This window comes from Cinclus cinclus, chromosome 2 (assembly GCF_963662255.1).
Source record: "Cinclus cinclus chromosome 2, bCinCin1.1, whole genome shotgun sequence".
NCBI lineage: Eukaryota > Metazoa > Chordata > Aves > Passeriformes > Cinclidae > Cinclus > Cinclus cinclus.
In genome coordinates this window covers 58,094,631-58,112,490 of record NC_085047.1, presented here as the reverse complement: position 1 = coordinate 58,112,490, position 17,860 = coordinate 58,094,631, and the positions used below count along the sequence as shown (strand labels likewise).

At 39.4% G+C, this 17,860-nt stretch overlaps 1 protein-coding gene across 1 annotated transcript in view; it reads right to left on the bottom strand.

Moving 5' to 3' along the window:
• The window catches only part of ENOX1 (ecto-NOX disulfide-thiol exchanger 1), a 127,533-nt gene that overhangs the window by 30,726 nt on the left and 78,947 nt on the right, over positions 1-17,860 (bottom strand). The window contains exon 8 of the mRNA XM_062514773.1: positions 10,923-11,107. Coding sequence (XP_062370757.1) covers positions 10,923-11,107 — 185 coding nt within the window. The remainder of the gene's footprint in view (positions 1-10,922; positions 11,108-17,860) is intronic.

The window sequence follows — 17,860 nt, the reverse complement described above, 5'->3', positions numbered from 1 at the left end:
ATCAAATCCTCCCTGTACATAATAAGCGGGCAGCTAATTTCATTATGTGGGGCGAAAGAGGGTGTGTGTTTTATTTTGATTCTTTTTTTTCACACATTCCCACTCCAATGCTGAATCCCTGCCAGAGACAGTTCAGTCCCACCCATATCGCATAGATCTCAAAAACACAGACAGAAAATTACCATCTTAAACCAATCTTCACAGCTTCTGAAACATTAAATATAGATGGCATTATTGAAGCCAGCTGAATTACTCAGGCTGTGTACAATGCAGTGCCAGTGTGGCCAAGAATGCTAACAACAGAGCAGCACACACTGCCTTGGAATATATGAGAAGTCCTAAAGGGAAAGTAATAGCTTGCTGCTGTGTAGCACTGTGCAGCCATGAAATACTCCTTCTATTACCTCTCCTCCTCCCTGCCCACAGTTCTTCATTGCTCCCCAAAAGGTAGTGTGGATTTGAATATAAAATATGGACATACCTAGAAGTGTGGTCACATCCCAAGCCTAGCTGGACAGACAAGGAACCCATAAGGAAATAATGATTTCCAGCATGAAACCAACAACGTTGCATGCAAAGAGAAGGGAGGCAAGGCAGATCAGAAGTGACCGCAGGGCCTGAGGCTGTACTTAGGATGTTGTGAGGCTGACAGGATAATGGAAAAGGAAAACCAGCGTTTGCCACAAGTTTAACAGTTATACTGCTGAATGGTCCTGCCCCTGCTATTTTGCCTATGATTTTCTCTACAGCTGCTTGAAATGAAATACGAAAAGGTTACAAAGATCTTAAAGAAAGGGCAAGTAAGGAGGAGCAGATGAAAGAGCACCTTGGAGTGCTCTCAGAGGTGGTGGGAGGGGTGGGAGCACTGAGGTCGATCACAGGTTGTGCAGGCAGTTTCAGCAGACCCTGCCTGATCAGACACAGGAAGGAGGCACAGACTCTCTCATTTATGGAGTATCTGAAGAATGTCCAGAAATCATCTCCGTTAAAGGTCTCTGAAATTAGTGGATCAGTCAAACAGGGATGTTCTTACATAGCTTAACTGAGCCAACTCAGTTGGTCATCTTCAACACCCAGTGAACTCAGGCTAACTGGGCTCTCCTGCACATATAATGTGTAGGAGAAACATACTCATATTACTCTCCACTTACTACCTATAGGAAATATATCCCTATACAAGAAAAATGAGTTCATTAAGTGCCTAAAAAGAAGGTGGAACTTATGTGTCTCTAATACGCAGGCTGTATCCCAACCAATGCTACTTTTTCAGTCCAAAAGAAACCAAGTTATGCAAGTAAAACAGTAACCTTGGGAAGCAGAACTCATTTGTGTGAAAGTGAAGTCCTTTTCCTGAAACTACACAAGAATCAGAGATATGAGAAATATGAAACCACAGACATTCAAATGACTGCAGAGTTCACCTAGAAATTAAAACACTCACTTATGATAGCAATTTCTGACATTTTATTATATTTTTTCTCTTTCCCCAAGTAAAACCTTGTTCCATCTTTTCTAACTTAATTTTATATAAGGAAAAAGTAGTTAAGAGTTTGCCAAAAGGAAAATGACAAAAATCACAAGGAAACGAATGTTTTGAAATTCTTAGAAACTGTTCACAAATATATGGAGGAAGGATGGTAAACATTTCCTTTTGGAATCTTCCTTAGGTAGGAGGAAAAGAAAAAATGAATTGAAATGAAATCAACCATTTTCAAAATAAAAATACAAATCCCTCTTCCCAGTACTCCCATGGACTGTCTGGAAGAGTGTCTTTCTCTTTTTGCAAGACAGACAAGATTTCATATCACAAATGGCCAGCACATGGCAGGCTTGAATAATGAGAAAGTGACTTCCCAGCTGAGCAAATATGCATTAGTAACAAGATGTTGATGAGGCCTGACAAATCACCAAGGAAACAGGAGTATGTGAAAGACAAGTCAAAGAAGCTTTAGAAATGAGCCCTCAAGGAAGTTAGCCATGTTGCAGCAAGGCATTATTAAAACAAAGAGTATGGCTGTGGGTTTGGGCTTTTTAAGGGATTAAAAAGAAACACAGTGTAATAGTGCAATGTTTCTCATTGCTGCCACCTCTCAGGGACTGGCTGTGTCCCTGGCACTATGGATGGCATTATTTGGGTGGATCATGGGGTTTGCAATGATGAAACAGGGCTGGTGAAGAGCTACATGTGGATGAAGAGCCTAGCTCCTGCTTGACAGGCATTCACCTGCAAAGTGAGTTTTCTTGGCTCTCTGGCCAAAGGCAAAGATCATGCTGAACATGTTTGCTCCACAGGTTAACCACCTCAGAAGGGGCCAGGGAGCTGGACACACAACTGATGGGGGAATGCATGTGGTGGGACTAAAGAATTAATCTGTCCAGCTGCTTCCTTAGGGAGGTGTCTGCCATGCTTCCCTTCCTCTGCTATTATTATTATTATTATTATTATTATTATTATTATTATTATTATTATATTATCTATTCCAAGACTCCAGAGGTCCTACAGCTCTACAGTGCTCAGAGTAGCTGCAGGCAGGCCTGTATCCTAAGAAATAAGCCAAAAGAGAAAACAGACAGATGGACACAGACACACTGAAATTACCTAGAGGGAGGTTACAGAGGAGGTGGAGTCAGGCTTTTCTTGCATAAGGGTTGAGGACAAATAGACAGCAAGAAACATTTTTATTACACAGCAGGAAAATATTCCACAGTGAGGGTGTCCAGCCTCTTGAGCAAGGGCTCAGAGAAGCTGTTGATTCTCCATATTTGGGGTACTGAGATCATAGCTGGACAAGGTCCTGAGCAAAACTGATATGACTCCAGAGATGCCCCTGATTTGAGCAGAGATGTACATGACCTTCAGATGTACCTTCTGACTTGAGTTTTTCTAGGATTCTAGAGAACAGCTGATAGATACCACAGAATTAGCTCTCAATTTCTTTTGTTTCTGTGAGGCTTAGCAATTTAGCCACACCAGCTACAAGAGGCAGCGTTAAGAGCTGGGGAGCAGAGGAAAGGAGAACATGGGTGGTGCAATTAATGGTTTAAGAGATAGTCAGTGGCTTTCCTCTGCCAAGTAATTTTCAAGTATACCTCTCACTTGTCAAGTAAGACAAGTTGTCCTCAGTCAGCTATGGACTTTTGTAGCAAAAGAAGAAAAGACCAAGTCCCTAAGAACTTTACAGAATCAATCCTTCATCTCAGAATTTAAATTTACTAATAAGACACTTAGCTCTATAGCATCAGGGATCCCACTCTGTGGTCTGGGTTTCACAGCAAATTACACAAGGTCCTTTATTTTGGTGGTGGTCTGTGAAGGAGAGAAGCCTGACAAAGGCCCATTGTACCTCATCAATAAAGCTCCATCCTTTTTCTGCTAAATGAGATGATTAGAATATCACACAGCCATAGCCATGACCCTTACTGACAGCAGGTGAGTAGATCCTGATCCTGATCAAAGAAAGCAGGCTAATCCCAAATGAGTGTCATGTTCCCTCTGCCCTCATATCTGTCCTACAAGGCAACAAGTTGGCAGCTAGCATGATGCACAGTCAAAGGAAGACAAGATCATCTTCTCCAGCCTTTCACCTGTACAGTCCATTGTGGATGACTCCTCACCAGTTAATGCCACTTGAGCAGTATGATGCCATCTCTTTTCTCATGGGCACTGAAAATGAGCAAGAGACAGCATGCCTTTTCTCAACAAACCAAAACAGGTATTTTAAATTTGGATTTCCTATTCAAGAAAAAATAATTTATTTATTTTGATGGGGAATAAAAATTTAATTAGAAGAACAATATTATAGAAGAGAATCAATTTACCCAGTGTAATTTCCACTGAAACACAATTCCTAGTAATGGAAACAGAGTTCTTAGCACTGATAACATCAAACACATTTGGAAATTCTAATCAGCAAGCCAATGCTAGTATTTAGGATCTTTTAAAAAATTCATGTAAGATCAGTGGGCTGTAAAACTTACAAGATTTGTCCTTTACCACCACTAGACTACACAGGCATGTTAATGAAGATGTTAGTTCATTTATTTCATATTGTAAATATAATGTGTGCACCCAATTATTTCTCTATGAAGGGTTTATTCTTGCTGCCAATCTCAGTCTAGCTTTACCAGCACTAGCAGGAAAAAAGATGCTACTCTCCTCCATCTTACCACTAGAACAGCTGTCAGGAATATGGTTCCTAAAGTATTTATGGGCCCTTATTTGCACTCCCCTAATATTACTGAAGTGGTGGTTGCAGAAGTGGGAAATCAAACACGACTTTCAATAAAGAAAGGTTGTTAAACAGAGAAGAGAACCCATTTGGCTTGTCTGAGATATGGCAAATAAATAGCACTTAATTGCCAGATGCTCCTTTTCTCTCTCTCTCTCTTTTTTTTTTTTTTTTTTTTTGATATAATCAAAAGAGTAAGTGTTTTCTGGAAGTTTAAACATGGATTGGACTGTAAAGAGTCCTGAAAAGCACAAGAGAACTAAGACAACACATATGGGAACATTTGTCTCTCTCTTGGGAGATCACATATTTCTTGATCAGTTTTCAAGTATCAGCTGCTAGGTGAGAGAAAGAACAGGCATGGAAGTGAACATCTGGATCTTGGGTACAGTCTCTCACACTTAACTTGTATCCATTCCCTACAAGGTTATCAGTGCTGCCATTACTACTTCAGTGACACTTTTGCAGGAAAAAAAAAATCTAATTAGAATTCATACAGCAAGAGCAGCAATTAAAAAAAATTCCAATGGAATTATTCTGGTCTGTTTACTTACCAGGTAAAATGCAAGCAAAAGTGATATTTTTTAAAATATCTTATATTTATTCTTCTTTAATGCTGCTTTGGAGAAGCATCAGTTTATAGTTGTGCATAAGTACATTGGTTGGGTTGTATGCTGAATAGATGTCTGGTGAGCAAGAGTTAGATGGAATAAAAAAAGGCTACAAATCTCCTCTGCACTCAGGCTATATTAATAAATATAGCCATAACATGCTCCATCTATTCAACAATGATCTTAATTTCAGCACTAAACTGCTACTAGAACCTGTATATTTAAAGGTACATCATTGTTATAATGGCCATGACACCTATACAGCACCAGATTCAGCAATTTTCAGCCACCAGCATCTGTGTCTGTGGCTTCTGACATTTCAGAATGTTTGTGTGTGACAGAAAGGAATGGCTGTGACAGTTAACAACACCTGTGAAGGATGCTGAGACCTGCAAACCCCAATGACAGCTGAGGCTTATTTGAACTTAATAGGTGGTAGATTGGTTAAAAGATTGATGAGGAAAAAAAGCCTCTCAATGCCCTGCTCTACTGTTTGTTGCAATCTTCTGCACAGAGATGTTCTTTTTGTCCCTGCCCCCACTGAAGGAGTGTGGACCATGGGAATATTCAGTTCTACTATTGTGTGAGAAAATGCCACTAAAAAAATGGAAGGAAAGACCTGAGCAGTGCTATCTTATCCCGTAGAAAGGAAAATTCTGCTAGCTCCATCTGAAAATGGATTGGCTCTGCTCTAATGGCTGGAAATGGTAGAAATCCAATTAACTTCAAAGGCAGTATAGTGAGGCCAACACTAGTTACCGTTGGATTTTCTACTCAAAAGAGTTACTATATTTTAGAGGTATATGGTCTTGCTGAAAAAGCTGATAGATGACCTTCATTACACCTCAATTAGACAAACTGGTTGTAATCTGTCTCCCAGTGATGATACTGTGGAAAATGTGAGCTCCCCACAGTCCACATCACCAAACATGAACCCTGACCACCCTCCTTTGAGGGAGCAATGAGTGTAAAAAGGGAGCTGCAATGCACTCCAACAGCAATTTCTACCCTTCCAACCACAAAAGTGAGGCATGTCACAGACAAAACAGTCTATCCTGTATGAACGCTGAAAGGCTGAAATGAGGTTTAGGGCTGGATATTAGGAAAAATTTCTCCACCAAAAGGGTTGTCAAGCTTTGGAACAGGCTGCCTAGGGAACTGGTGGAGTCACCATCCCTGGAGGTCTTTAAAATATGCGTAGATGCTGTGCTTAGGGACATGGATTAGTGGTGAACTGGGCAATACTGGGTTAATTGTTGGATGTGGTGATCTTAAAGGTCCTTTACAACCTAAATGATTCTGTAATTTTATGATTGCTAGTCATCTGGCATTTATCAGAGCTCTTTAAAAAAGGTGTATCAGTCTCAGATGCACATGCTATTTATTTTACATGTTAAATGATTAGTAAACTGCAAAAAAAAAAGTCCTCAGGAGGTAGGAAATGTCAGAAGCAATGCGGCCTTTGCAGAAAGACCTTGAGCTGCATATTGAACAGCAAGGACAGGAAGGTATTGAACAGGTGATGATTAACTGTGTACTCTCTGCCTGTGGCACCAAATGGGGAAGGGTCTCTGAGGTATACAAAGCAAAATACACAGGCAGTGGTTCTGGCAGCTCCTGGCTTCTAAGTGCTCAAGTTCACAATCTGCATTGCAATTCACATTAAACTGGTATTGTCTGGGGAGAAAAAGAAGAGAAGGTGACAGTGGACTTTTATCCCACTGCATCCAAGTGACACCCACTCAGTGGGTCATCAGCAGGGCCAGAATATGTTCAGCCTCCTGCTGAGACGTGCTGAGCTGAGTTGGTGGCACTCACTGCAGTGTGTCAGCCTTTATGTCAGCCATACACCCACCACACACGACTGTTCCCTTTGTTCTGGCTTTCCAGCTGGAGCACAAATTTTCAGACAGGCACTGTGGCGCATCCCCTGCCGCTGCAATAACCCTATGGCTGGGCTTTAATGCACCTCTGCCAGCAAAGGGGAGCCTGTGCTGTCACTGTGTGTTAGGAGCATGTTCCCAAGCCCATGCAGTGAATCAGGCTCCTTAGGGAATGGGGGCAATGAGGTGCCTCTTAAATGTCTCAGACACACCCCAGTATGTGCAGTAGCAGAACTGTTGGCACTTGTGTAACTTTCCTGGACATGATATCGATGGTAAATAGAGAATTGTGGATGGCACCCTTGCCTGCAGGAGCTAAATTCAGCCCACCATGCTCAGGAAGTTATGAGAGGAAAGAACATTACACTACATTTACTTGATGCAATGAAGCACCGTGCAAAATTACCAGCCTATTGGCAAATGCATCAGTTCAGGAATCAGCACAGCTATACAAGCATAGCCCCATACCTTGGCCAGTTAAGCCTGACAGAAAAGGTGCAGCTAACTTGTTAAATCAGAGCCATGCTAAAGGAGGTGTGCTCTGTAGACTCAGGACTACCTCAAGGCTGAAAACATTGCACTGATGGCTGTGCTGTGAAAGTGGCTCATGAACAATCCTGGATGACCAGTAAAAATCTAAAATTTACTCGAACACATGCTAATGAGTGTCATCTCCTATGTGGCAAACTGACATTTTTTTCAAAGGCCTGCTGACACTATCAGTTTCAGACAGATTGTATAAAGGATCTGGAACACATCATTAATTCAATGGAGGCTCACTGTTGAATTCTGAGCCTTTGTTTCAAAGCATAAAGGTGGCAAGTGCATTTCTTCAAGAATTATATTTGACGGACAATATACAATAAAAGTATATTTTTCATTCTTTGCTCTTGGAATGGCTGAAAGATTTTGTTGAGGACATTTTTCAAAAGAATTCTGCTTGCTATTCGACATGGAATATCCTAAACGAAATGGTTAAAATTTGGAGAAATTATATAGCCACTGAAAATTGAGCTTTATAATTTCAAGCATTAAGCAACACTACTAGGTGATATTTTCTGCATTATCTACAGTCATTTATCTTATGAAACATTTTAGAGAGAGACAAGATTTAAAAAATCCTTACAGCTGTGCTGTGAAGTGTTGCAAAAATAGTTACAACTAAAACATCCTTTCTTCTGGTCACAGAGTTTTTGAGAGCATACCAAACACTGCTAGAAAAAGAGCCATCCAAAAAGTGATCTTCTTGGTATGTGTGATCTCATATAGAAATAAATTGAAGGCAGTACCACCTATGCAGCAGTGACAAGTTAATTCAATTTCTATCTCAAAATCAGGTAAAGTGTATCTCATTTGTTACCATGGATACAAGACATTATTTCCATTTGTTTGAGATCTCACAGTGGGTATGAAATTAAACTGTGACACAGTTTTATGGAGGAAGTTGACTAAAACCTCATAAGTTCAATGTCATTAGTCCAAAGGATTTTCTTTTTTTAGACACAGCAAATAAGGAGGTCACTACTACTGCCCATAAGGTACACTTTATAAGCAAACATCTTTGTGATTTTCCTGATGCTACTTTGGATCAGTGAGAGTGAGGGAAGAGAAAATAAATGTTCATTTCATCAGTCCTGCAAAACCAGGGAAGAATCCTGAAAAATATCCAGGTGGGAGAAGTACATTAAAAATACATTGGTGTTGTGTTATTTGCTATTGTTTGGCACCAAATATGTTTACAAAAAATGTATTTATTCTGAAAATGCATTCAGTTTTTCTCAGATAAATCTGCTTTTCAGGCTGAAGCTCAAATCACTCTCTAGTTTTCAGAGTTAGAAGAAGAAGTGCATGAAAAAGTGGGGGAGAATGAGGAGAAAAGAATAAGAAGTATGTTTTTTAATGCTGATGTATATGAAGGCTTCAGGAATTCAGTGGCATTCAGTTTACCTTGTCTGAAATTAATTTTAATATATACAAAAGGATAAAAGGGAATACAGGTCTTCTTGTTAAATTATTTATACTCAAGTCCTGGATATATATTTAATATTTCATAGTGAGACTAATTTCCATAGATGCTGAGCACCTGCTACACTGACGGATTTCAGCTAAGGTTGTCATCTCTCAACATTTACAAAACCAAGCTGAGATAAAACTGAGTCTACCTAAATCAAAGGTTTATTTCTACATATTCATGCATTAACTGCATGAAAATCACAAAGGTTATGGGATGTCATGACTGTGGCTAATTACTGAAATACAAAACCATCATCCAGCTGCTTAACTGACTGATAATTTCCCACCAAATATTCTGAACTTCACCTCCCGTGCTACTGTGTTGCTGCTCTCCTCAGCATATTGTCAGACTGGATTATCTGCAGTGTCTTCTCCAGCTCCTTGGGCCATCTCTAATTATATCCCATTGGGAGCAAGTAGGTCTGACCCTGAGATGGCAAACTAGAAAAATGGAGAACCTCACAGCAAAACTGTCACGAACACAGAAACTCTCAGAGGAATAGGGACTACAAAGTCCATGGCCAGCTGAACAGAGAGATAAGTCAGTCACTCTGTGTTATTGATTTGCATTATTAACATTTGCTTGAAGTTCAATAAAAATCTATTTATATTCTACAGACTTGATTAGACTTCATCCAGATACCAGACAGAAAATTATAATAATGCCAAATGGGTGCTAGGGCTTCAGAATTTTTATTTAGTAGTATTTTATGCCTACTTTTCACTAATTTTAATGGGGAATTAGCACCAGGATGAAATATAGCACAATCTTTACATATGGTGTTAAATTTATTAAAACCAGTGATATTTAACTATCCATTTATATAAAGATAAGATCATGAACAGACCTCAAGCTTATCTAAAGTATACAGAAACCTCAAGTATTTCTGAGTAATGACTTAATTCTGAAGTCTGGGAAAGATTTTATTTCTGAATTATCAATTACTTGTTTTCAACTTTTAAAGTACTTTAGTCAGAATTATTCCACCATACAATAAATCAATCTTATTTTTGTAAAACTTTGCAGGCTTAAAGGGGTTTGTGTTGATATCAATATGTGCGTAGAGTTGCCTTGTGCTCTGTTATTGGGTGTTCGTTGGGATTTCCAGACTTGCTGGATACCAGGACAGCCATGCAATTCCTAACCCAACAAGGCAGCTCCTATGTAAATGAGTATCTCCTGGGTTTTGCCATACAAAAGCAGCTTAGTACAGTCTGGAGGAGGGTACAACTTGTCCCCTCCTGGAATCTAGTAATCGGGGGTGACAGAGGAGCATGTGACATGCTCCAAATGAGGGAACAAAATTAACCTCTGTAGTGCCAGGTGGAGAAGCTCCACTCCAGCTGGGAGCACAACCCAGCACTGTGGTGAGCCACTGCCCTTTTGTTCTGTCACCTACTAGCTGTACACAAGTATCTGGGCAGGGAAGATACTGCACACATGCACACTGGATGAGGGCTGCTCGTGTGTCAGTGGACATGTCAGAGAACACAGTGGGAGCAGTCTGGATGTGCTTGCCAAGACTCACCCAGCACAGTGTCAGAAGCACACTAACAAACAAGGGATAATAATTATGATAAACTGACACCCCTTGCCCCTGCAGGGACACAGTGCAGTTTCTCGTTGACTGGTGTCAGAGAAAAAAGCTTTTTTGCTGCACTAAACCACTTAAAAACTGTCTGAATGAAAAGGTGACATCCATGGGTCAGCCTAAATGATAATAGCTCAGGAAATAGCACTGATGCTGATAACAATTTGCAAGTTAAGAGGGTAGTTGGGACATGCTGATTTCTCAGTCATCCTCAAACAATAGTAGAAAAAAAGATGCAGATGAATGCAAATGAAGACACCACAGAACATTGCCTATGATACATTAGACAATTAAAAAATTTTTGCAGTACCAGGGCCAGTTGGATTAACTGAGAAGAGGAACAGAGCAATTTGCTCATAACTAGCAAACGCATAAGGAGTTTTCTTGAATGATCAATGGGTTTGCAGTTTACGAATTCCTATAATGACCATGCCTAAATATATCCCCAAATTCTCACCCTTTTCCCCCCATCCAAATTCCCAGTGATTTTCTGAAAAGAAATCAGGACCTTAATAAATAGTCTTGAGTACAGCAGAGCCCCATGGTACCACTTTCCTAAAATAGAAGACTTGTTCTTTTCTTCCTTAGCAATACCTGCTGCATGCCTTGCATTGTCTGCTGTAGGAACTGCAGCTGCTGGTCCTTTGTAAGGCTTTCTTCTGTTCGAAAGAGCTGTCCTTTCTCCTGCTTCAGGAGCTCCACTTCGTTCCTATATGCATCCAGCTGCCATCGAAGACTATCGTTCTCTTCCTTTAGTGCATATGCTTGGGCAGCTAGAGCTAAGAGAAAATGAAAATGCGAACAAATCAGTGAAATGGATTATTTATTTTCAAATAATACAGAGGACATTGTCTGGAGAGATGACAATGCAGCTGAACACCAGTGAGACATTTCAAAGCCAAGACAAGACCCAGCAGAGCTGAAAATGATTAGGTTCTGGCAAGGATTGTTACTGGGAGGTTATTTCCTGGGATGGAAGAAGCCATAAAGTGACCCTGGATAATTCAAATGCTACTTGCAATCTGCCTGCTAAATTTAGGCTTATATTTTAGGAAGAAACTGGCATGCAGTCCAAGGGCAAGGCACTCACCAACTTTACAACATTTTCCCAGTGATGTTATAGGAACTGATACAGCCATTTAGTATTTATACTTGCACAGTGGCCAGATGTTCCTATCAGGTCTGTGCTAAGGAATTTTCCCAATGAAAAGTTGCTGGATTTAGTCCCATGAGAGAGGAAACACAGAAATTTCTCTCCAGCCTTGCTATGAACTACTTCACAGCAACAGTTATGAGGAACCATTTAGACAGAAAAATGATGTAATAGAAAAAAATTATATAAAATGCAAATGCTGAAAAAAGTGTTGGCACTACAAGAACATTACTACATTAAAGGCATTGAAAGACACTTAAGTCACTTCCTTATGAAGCTCTATTTGGCCCCTTTTCAATTTAGAATGGCATTTTTATTATCATAACTGATAGCAGGTGTTTGTGAAGAAATCGATTAGTATGCAGGGATGGAAATTACATTTGCCAAATGACTTGCACAGTCTGCAATATAAGCTAAAATTTGTGTAGCAAAAGGCAGAAGGCTATAAAGCATGTAGTAGGCACATTATTTAAATAAATTATCCAAACATAAATACATAGAGGGAAAGGTGGCATTCATTAATTAGGGATATGGCTATCATCCTGTAGAAGAGCCCACTCCTGGTAGTATTTATATTTGGCAGTAGCAGTGGTCATTTAGCATAGCAAACTGCCATACCATGCTATTTTCTTTCTTGGAATCTGGTGACACAACAACATTCCAGAGCAGCTGTAATTAAAAAACAACAATCTACTATAGCTGGTTCTATCAACATTTGGTAACTGAACCACATAACTGATTTACATTCCTGATTAAATGATTTCAGGCTTGGTATCACAGAATTCTTTTTTGCCCACCTACAACAGCAGTATGGTTAAACTCCAAATTATATGAAATTGCATATTAACTCCATTTAATACTAGGCACCTCTTGACTAGACCTTCCACAGATAAAGAGTCCCCTGTTCCCCATGATAACATGATTCAGCACATTTATGAGATTATATCAGCAATTAGGTAGAATGCCACAATATTTCATTAGCATTAAAAATGTTTTATCTTTGGTAGAACAAATCTACCTTCACTCCGATAATTTTTATTAGTTTTAAAGTAGTACAAACACATTATTCAAAATAAAGTACAGTCAGCTACTATTCAATAGAGATACAGATTGGTTACTGTGCTTAATTTGGATATTTTACTCTCTGCAAGATTTAGCAAGAGTTACAGTACTGTTGCATCCAATTAAATTGTTCTGAAAAGCATGTAATCATCCTTCCATGACAAAATTTTCCCTCAAGAAATTGTACTGATGAGTCCAATGGGCAAATAAAAGGATGAAATCCTTTTTTAGTTTTTTTTTAATTTTTAATTTTTTTTTATTTTATAAGAGCCAGCAAGCTATAATAAAGGATTTAAAAATAATAATAATAATAATAATAAGAGGCCAAGCAAACAGAAACATCAGTCCCAAAAAAAATCTCAAGTCAAAATTGAACATTTTGTGTTGGAAAGGACCTCTAGATATGATTTAGTACGACTTGTGGAATTGTCTCACCATCCTCATCCTAAAATATTTCTTCCTTATGTCTAAAAAGAACTATATACATGGAATCTATATCTAAAGAAAACTGACAACAATCCCAAATAGCTGCCTGCACTGCAAGTAGAAGAAAATATTCCTACCTAAACAAACACAGCTGGAAAATAGCTCAATATTCTCTTTACAGCATTTTCACTGAGGGATGCAAAATGATACCTGCCAGCCTCAGAGAAGCAGCTGAAGGAAGATTAGGCATATATACATGGGGGAAACCTCTGCACTGATATTTCAAAGACTTCCAAGAGGTTAGTGTGATTTCTTTGTGCTGAGGCAGAAGTGTTATATTCAATTTAGTAACAGCCTCAGCAGATAGACTCCATTTAGTGGATCCAGAGTAGATCCAAATCAAAAAGACACCCTCTTTATTACAAGAAATGACTGGCTGATTAGAAATACACTGAAATCCAAGGACTTATTCATTGATGGATTTCTCAGAAGAAACAAGCAACCAACTTTATTCTTCTAGGGCATCTACCTTGGATAGTTAGGAGAGTGTGTTTTCTGACTAGCACTGATCTGCACTTTTCACTTTCAGTGGGTACTCAGTGGCTGCATTTAACCTAAAGCATATTAATACCCATGGGAGCCAAAGCAAAGTAAGTCTTCATAGGAGATAGGGGGTAATTGTAGTCTTTTATGACCCACATCATGTCATAGCAGCCAGGAAATAAAGCTAAAAGCCCACATCTCTGAATGCATTTATTTATTGAGGACATCAGAAAGAATTAAAAATTTTCTACTATTTCTACTAAAGCATACCTGCAGTGTGAATTTCTCATTAGATGATGCCCTAATAACATTAGAGTTAATGACAGTCTACTAATTTGCATACTGGGGACACACTGAGTTGAAATGCACAAGCAGTAGGTTACCTCAAGAGCCTGAAAAAATCTGAAAGTAGTATCTAAAAAACAAATGACAAACACTAACATCAATAACAGAAAACCTGCCTGTAAATTCAGAGTAAAAATCTTCCGTACATCCTCCTAGGAGAACTTCTACTATAGTTTATATTTCCTATAGATTTTTCTATGTTTGTACAGAAAAAGATCATAAAACTGAGAACTTCTGTGACATTTGTCCAGACTTTTGGTCTAACTAGCAGGATTTTTCAGGGTTTTTGAACTGATGTATTGATATAGTGAGGCAGATGAAAGCACAGAAGGAGCCTACTCCCAAACCTTCCTGCCATCTGAGTTCTACTAATGCCATTATCCTGAGTTCCTGACATGAAAATGAGGGTTTAAATGATATAATGCTCCTTTTGATAACAGCAAAATCAGAAGCATCAAAACATGTCAAAATAATGGATATTAGTGTAATTTGTTTCATCACTCCCATTGCAGAACATTTTCAATGTCAAAAAAAGCTGTCTTGCAAGACACAGCTACTTCTTCACAGAGTTTTCAGCTTGAGGGACTAAACAAATGTGAGAGGAGAAAAATAAGAACATAAAGTTCACAACTATAAATACAAACAATAAAAGTTATCCCTGGCCTCTAGCTAGCCTACTTATTTTTCAAATAGGTGAAGTGTGAAGTAGTACAAGCAGGGGAAAATTGGCAAGGAAGAAATGCTTCTGGAGGATCTGAAAGAACATGAACTGTGTTTTGATGCTGTAGAAAATAGGGTAAGTTGTACAATAACGGCATTTGTCATTAGTAAGGAAGATTGTCTCTGCAGAAGTACAGCTTGGATGGTCTTAGGTGATATAGTTGGTGGCATCCCTGCTCATGGCAGGGAAATTGTAACTAGAGGATCCTTAAGGTCCTTTCCAGTCTACACCATTCTGTAATTCTATGATTATAACTAGCTAGGACCACTGGACCTTCATTCATTTTTACCCTCTAAGGCTCCAGCCTTTAGTGCTCCAGCCAACTGAAAATTTAATTTTGTGCTAGAGCCTGAGGGCCCCATTATGATCACTCAATGGGAGAGTGTGTGTGTCAGTCAGTAGCCCCACATTTTGGGATGTGTGGGAAGGTCAGGTTTGGAGGAGTTGTGCAAGATGGTGGGAAGGAAAGCACAGCCCTCATTGCAGATGGCAAGCTGTATGGCCTCTGAGATGAAGGGACACAATGGAGCAACTTGGCAGGTGACAACCAACATCTCCAGCACCAAGTGTCACAGCTGACCCTTCTTTTTGTATTCTACAAGAAGATTTTTGAGAAAGGAAGACTTGACAAGTACACCTCATTGCTTTGAGGCATCTTCTTGAGCCCACTTCACAATATCAGGATCCCGAGGCATCCAATATCTAAAGCAGTTCTGATCCATTGTCTTGAGTTCCCAGAGGACACTAGCTTTTCTTTATGGACACTTACCAAATACCTGATCACCAGCACCGTGATGACTTAAGTTTTAGCTTTCATATTTTCCAGGTTCTGTATTGCATTAGTATATAACTCTGAACTTCATATGAAGTGTTAGCAAGTTCTCTTCACAGCTTAGGTGGACACAACAATCCTTTACCAGTCTGAGAACCAAGGACACCATTGCAGCTTTGGGTCCAAAAAGTGTAAACAACAGTGAATTGAGGAGAGCAATCTGGGAGGAGGGGGCTTCATGACCTGAAGCTGTAATTGGACAGTTAACCCCAATGTGTAAATGGACCAAAATTTATAAAAGTGTGAAAACGTGTGATCTGTTGTCCATCTTAGGTGTTACCTCGGCCAGGCTCTTGTACTGCCCAAGCTGTATCCTTTGAAGGCCTTTTTTAATAAATGCCTGCTTTATTCCTTTAACACTGTCTAGCCTCTCTTCTAGGTAGCCTCTCAAGGCATCATAGTGCTCAAATGCCAATGACAAGTGCATAGAAACACATCTGATATTAGCAGTTAAAAGCAACCTTCTTTCGCTAATGCATTCTTTAACAAATACCTGTTCACAGTTCTCCCTCATTCCTGCAAAAATAGACCATATCTCTTGTGTTTTTTTCAAAAAACACACTTTATTTACAGGTTGAAAACAGCTAGCTAAGTGTCATGAATAAACTCTAGAAACAGAGTTTTCATGGTACAAAAATAAATAATTTGGAGCAATTATAAGCTAACCCAGACATACAGCTTTTTTCTTTCTCCCTTCAGACATAATGCAACCAAACAATGAAGAAATTTCCACATTATTTTCAAATGCTAAGCACACTTCATTTGAATGTCTTGGTACCTGCAAATTTAAACTCTGAGGGCACTAATTATCCTATATGAGAAGGGTTTATTGTCATTAATGTTAGTGGGAGTTAGGCCCTGCACACTGGGAGGGAGATTTACTCTTTTGCGAAATCTGTTTAATTCAGGCGCAGTTGCTTCAAAGCCCTTTCCTTACCATGAAGCCTATGTTCAAAGCAGAGAAGCTCATTGTACCAGTTACATTTATGATGATACCAGATGTTCAAACTGAATAGTCATGAGAATTATTTTCAGGCTTCCTATTCACATAAAACTTGGTGGTGAACAATTAGTAAATGGAAGGATGCTCAAAAGATAGGAAAGAAAAATGGAAGGATGGAAGGAAGGAAGGAAGGAAGGAAGGAAGGAAGGAAGGAAGGAAGGAAGGAAGGAAGGAAGGAAGGAAGGAAGGAAGGAAGGAAGGAAGGAAGGAAGGAAGGAAGGAAGGAAGGAAGGAAGGAAAGAAAAGAAGGGAGCCTCCCAGAAAATTGGAGTATGACTTTACAAGGGCATGTAGTGAGGGTACAAGGAAGAATAGCTTTAAAATGAGAGCAGGTCTAGATTAGATATTAGAAAGAAATTCCTTACTGCAAGGATATTGAGGCAGTGGCACAGACTGCCTAGAGAAGCTGTGGATGCTCCATGCCTGGCAGTGTTCAAGGCCAGGTTGGAACTAGATGATAATTACGGCTCCTTCCAACACAAGCCATGCTATGATTCTATGAGTCCATTAATTCCAATTTTATCCATCCCATTCAGGACAGACTTCTTCACATTTGAGAAACGTAAGTGTTTCTCTGACAAGAGATTTTTTCTCAGTTTATGAAACTTCTGTCTGCTTAGCAGACATCAGCAATATCACTGCTCTTTCCTAGGTTTACTACACCTGTGGCTCACCAGTAATATATGAAGGCTTATTATTTCTTGTGTAATGACGCACATCTCTTTGCAAATACCAGAGAAGTTGCAGGGAAAGAGAAGGCCTATTATTGTCCAGCTGGGACTAATAACAAAAAGTCGTAGGCAAATGCTGGCTCTGCAGGGGACTAAGAATGCCCCAGAGAGCAGTGCTGCCAACTCCTGTGGCGTTATGATGAATCCCATGATATCTCGCATTTTATTTAAAGGCTTAGAGAGATCATTATCTGAAAACCTCTGATTTATGTTTATGAAATAATGGCTTCCAAACTTTCTGGACTGTGGATCAGTATTGGTTCTTCCTTTTTAATCATGCTCTTACAAACTGAGTTTTAATTAAAAACACTAACTTAATCTAGCTATTTTAGCCAGTCCAAGGAATAAAGATGTAGTTTTCTTGCTACAGTCTTACAAGTGATCACTGACTCCAGTGATCAGTTTGGGATAACTGATCTGGACCTCGTGGCTGCAGAAAACTCGCTTGAACAGTAATCCATCTTTCTTCAAAGGGTTGCAAAGATGCAAGACTAATTTCCCACTTAAGCAAATCATCCCCTCTCTTTGCACCCTCCTCTCTTTTACCTTTGCACTGGTTCTGTTCAGTTAATCTCCAGCTCTAAATGCATGAGTCCATCTATTTACTCATTTGTAATTACCACTTACCTGAGATAGCCAGATGTTTCTCTCTTCCCTCACTCATACTTATTTTGCAGTACATTCCCTAGTCCCCTGTTACCCAAATCTGTCCCAGG